Source organism: Adiantum capillus-veneris, chromosome 29, assembly GCF_014529385.1.
Source record: "Adiantum capillus-veneris isolate H3 chromosome 29, ASM1452938v2, whole genome shotgun sequence".
In the NCBI taxonomy this organism is placed as follows: Eukaryota; Viridiplantae; Streptophyta; class Polypodiopsida; order Polypodiales; family Pteridaceae; genus Adiantum; species Adiantum capillus-veneris.
In genome coordinates, this window is record NC_140959.1 from 120,066,561 (window position 1) to 120,070,867 (window position 4,307).

General features: G+C 45.2%; 1 protein-coding gene across 1 annotated transcript; it reads right to left on the bottom strand.

The window, feature by feature from the left end:
• Positions 1–1,444: 1,444 nt before the first annotated feature.
• Positions 1,445–2,017, bottom strand: LOC147419852 (uncharacterized). Its single transcript, XM_086505851.1, has one exon. It carries the CDS (start codon positions 2,015–2,017, stop codon positions 1,445–1,447), a length of 573 nt encoding a protein of 190 aa, XP_086361977.1.
• Between the last annotated feature and the right edge of the window lie 2,290 nt (positions 2,018–4,307).

Here is a 4,307-nt window from a genome sequence, read left to right on the forward strand (position 1 = left end):
CTTGCATATTCTAAGGGTACACTACACCCACAAGGGTTGGCATGGTAGACGTCGTGCAATGGTATGGGCTGTTGTGGACGAGGCTTGAGGGTAAGAGGGGCAAGCTTAGTAAGTAAGAGAAGTTGTGGTGGTGGGTTCCCCAGAGTGTATTTCTTTATAAAGTTCCTTGTGCAAAGGATATGCCAAGGCAGATTGTTGTGGCGGTTACACCACTAGCGGTGGCTATGATAGCGAGAACTCAACTGACGAACAAGAATGTCAGACGAGCATGGACCTTGACCCGCAGGCGCATGGAAACAAATAGGTGGGGGTCAAATCACCTACTCAACCTTCTAATGACAATCACTACCGAGGAAATCAAATCTAAGTTCTCAAATACACAAGTGACTGAAATCCGTACTACGAAAGAATGCTATCCGAAACATGATCTAAAGTCATCGAATCAGCCTCAAACTCAAAGGGGGTCTCTACACTAGGTAAGGACAATACCCTATGAATCTACAATACAATCTCAAACCTGTAACCACTCCGTGCGGTAAACCCATATGAAGACAGGCCGAAAAATACAGGTGACCGAAACTCGACTCCGATGGTACTAATGTGTAGCTCTACTAGCTGCGGTTCTATAGATATATGACACGCTCAATTCCGACACACAGGTAGGGAGAAAACTCACATAGAAGCTCGTGGGAGCTCACCTCGCGTAGAAGCCGAATGCGTGCACGCTTGGTATTGGTGCGTAGCTCTCGCCGTTGCTAACACAATGGCGGTGTCGCTTCTCCAATGGCGGCTCTGTAGCTCACATAGCAAGAGGATAGACTCTCTCTCTCTCTCTCTCACTCTCTCTCAAACACAGTCACGGCGCTCAAAAACTCACCTTGATTAATGATTCAAATTTTTTTTCTTAGGTTTACAAAAAATGGCTCTTATACCTCAGCCTTGGAGGTGTGAAAACATCTCTAATCTGATTACATAAGCAGGCGAAACTACTTAGGGAATACAAGCTCGAAACTCAATTGAGTCCCGCTAATTACAATGAATCGGCTCCATAAAAAAATGAAATGTCGGAAAGACATTTATTATAATAAGCATTTACAAAAACATGAGTGTGAGCAAAAATGTATATATGTGGTCCTCCGCTCAACACTCACCCCCTCCGCGTTCATGTCGTCCCTGACATGACATCCTTGCTTTGTCTTTAGTGGAGTCCCGTCGATTTCAGCATCTGAAGATGTGACTCGTATCTCAGGTTTCCAATGGTCAATGTAGGGCATAATATCTTACTTTCATGAGTAAAGAAATCAGTGTAGAATGCCTCCTCAAAGGCCTGCATGTGGAAGCTCGGCATAAACATGAATCTCTGATAAAAGAGGTGTAATACTTTTGGAGATGGCTGCAAGGCTAGATCATACATCATATCTGTCACTGTGTCGGCCATTGACAACTATGTTGAGCTGGTAGCTTTATCCGGCGTGAACACTTCAATGCAAGCCAATAATGTTTTGCAAATCTTTTTGAGCATTTGACACGAAAGGTCAGGAGAGCCAGTAAAGAGCTTAATGGTGCCCGTTAGGGTTTTCACCATGTAGGCCTTACTTATTCTCTCTCCCACCTTCGGTCCTGGCATCGTGGGATAATTAAGCCAATTTGGCTTCTTTGCTGTGATTCTGCCATGTTCTTGCCAACTCCTGAATCGTGGCACTGGACAGAATGTTGCATCTTCTCTAACTTCCTTGGGTGCCTCCACCAAATAGATTAGGTAGGTTGGGTAATTTTTCAACCACGCTTTCCTCCATCTCGGCTGGGAGTCTACTATCTTCTTTGATTCCTCCTCTTTTGTGATGTCGCCTTCGTATAGTGCAACATGCTGCTCCTCTTTTATCCTTTTCTTTGTTTTCAGCACTTCAAACTTTAGTAGAGGAAGGGGCAATGTAGGTTGCATCCACTGTTCTTGCAGCACCTTAGTATCCAATCCTTGAAGTCCGATAGAGAGCAGGAGTCTTCTTTCCCACTCCATGGCCGCCTGTGCACTCTCCTCTGTTGCCTACTCTATCTGCTCATGCAATCTGTTTTCCTCCTCCTCGATAGGTCTTGATGTTGTGGTCTCTTCTTGTGCTGGGGCTAGATCTTCACTAGTTGTGGCTTCCCCAGTCTCTAGTAGCTCCACGGCTGCCCCGCCTGTTTCTTATTGATGAACCTCTATATCTTTTATCATTTTGTCTTGCAGATCTTGGAGCTACTTTCGAAGGGCCTCATTCTCCGCTCTCAGTGCTTGGTTCTCTTATGTAAGTCGTTCTTCTGCAGCCAATGAGCCCTCCGCAATGTGCAATCTCTGCACTTGCTCTAGCTGCAATTCTCTTTGCAAACTCCGGACTTGATCTTCCAGACCGGGAACTATTGCTCCCTATGGCTCTACTCTTGCTCTGCTAGCTCTTGGTGTGGATCTAAGCCTTAGGATTGTTCTCTCTTGCAGCTCCATCCTTTCTCGTAGCTCAATGAGCTTGTCCTTTGTAGCTTAGAATTCATCTTCAATTCTTTCTTTGTTTTCTTGTGCACTGGCCACCTCTCTTGAAGCATCAGCAAGTTGGAGGATTAGTCCATCTCTTTCATTTTCTGCTTCTTCTTTGCTGTCCCTCATTGTCTTTAATCGGGCTTTGATCTGCTGCAATAGTTGATGCACTTTCTGGATATCTCTTTCATCCTCATCTTCAAGCTCAGGTGCTCTTTCTACTACAGTCTCCTTTAGCTTCAACTCATCCTTTGCCTTCTCAGGTACTACCCTCTGCTCTCTATCTAATCTATTCTTGGTCCTCCTCTCCATTCCTCTCCGTTCTTCTTGTGCTAAGGCAATTCCATACAGAACCTTGAGGGCCTCTTCTTGAGTATATCATGTGTCTATTAGAGCATCATATTGCTCTTTCTTCTCTTGAATTGGATCCGTTGCCTTCTCCTCTTGCTGTATTTCTAGATTTTCTAGCACATCCACCTCAACTTTAGTAGTCGTCTCCTCCACTATCTTTTCCTTTCCTTCAGGACTTGGCTCCTCTACCTTGCCCTTGCCCTTGCCCTTGTCACCTCTTTTTAATTCAGCTTTAAGGTGCTGAACTTTTGCTTCAGTGTATGGCTCTACTGGTTGCTTCTCCATGATAGCTTTTGATTCTTCATAAGCCTTGATATATTGATCGTACTGATCAATATTTGGTCTTGTTGAGCTGGCTCCGACTTTTGTTGGGTCTGGTACCCACTTTTCTTCAAAATCTCCTTTTAAAGCTCGCTCGGCTCTAAACTGTTCAATCAGCCTCTCATTATGGCGGCTTTGTGGCTCTTAGTTTGCTTTGGAGCGGGTTTCTTCTTGGTCTTCTTCTTGAGGGGATCATCTTCTTCTTCTTCTGGCTCGGAAACAATTTCTAGTTTCCGCCTTGCCCTTGTTGACACTCTCTTTGTGACCTCTGGTTGGTCTTCATCTTCATCTATCTCTTTTAGCCATTGGTTTTGCGAGGGAGCCTTTGGCCACTGGTCCCTTGCTTCGATAGCTTCATAAGCTATCTTAGTCAACACTTCGGCTCCTCCAATGTACTTTGGCTTCTCGTTCTGCAAAGAAATTACTTGCTCATGGATGTGCTGAGCATAATTGACTTCCTTTGGGATGTTGCTCTTTATTGCCCAAGTGATTGTTGTGGCAACAGCATGTGGTGGTGTGGTATACTTCTGTGGCCTTTTGCTGCATATGTGTAAAAACTGGTTGTAGAGCCGGCAAAGCTTTGCCGCTCTCGGATCTGCCATGTCTTCATAGGTGGCATTTTGCTTCTTTGGCCGATACACTTCTATGGCTTCCCGTCTTTCTCTGACTAAGCATCCTTTGTTGTGCAGCTTCAGAGCATCTGGAATGAGCTGAGGAGTGATAACCACTTCAACCTTTTCCCCGTCCAAGGCTGTGAGTGTAGCCTTTCCGTCTTTCTGTATGGTGGTTTCCAACTCATACACTCTTTGAGCGTCTACTTCTGATGGTCTGGAAGTGGAAAAACTATGGAGATCTTCCCTTTCCAGGTGTCTGCTTATCTCCTCTGTTCTGCTGTAGTCCACCAGTTCTTGGGGAATCATTGGGATATCCATTGTTTGTCCCCGTGGGTCTCTAAAAGTACCTTGGTATATCTTTATCCCCTGTTCTTCTAACATTGCTTCTTCTACCCAAGTCTTTGTGGGCTTGAGAGTCTCTAGGGGAATAGAAAATGGCTCGGCTTCTGCTATTGCTTCCTTGAGTGTCGGTCTCTTTCTCTTTGCTGGCGACTTCCCCGAATCCATGGATC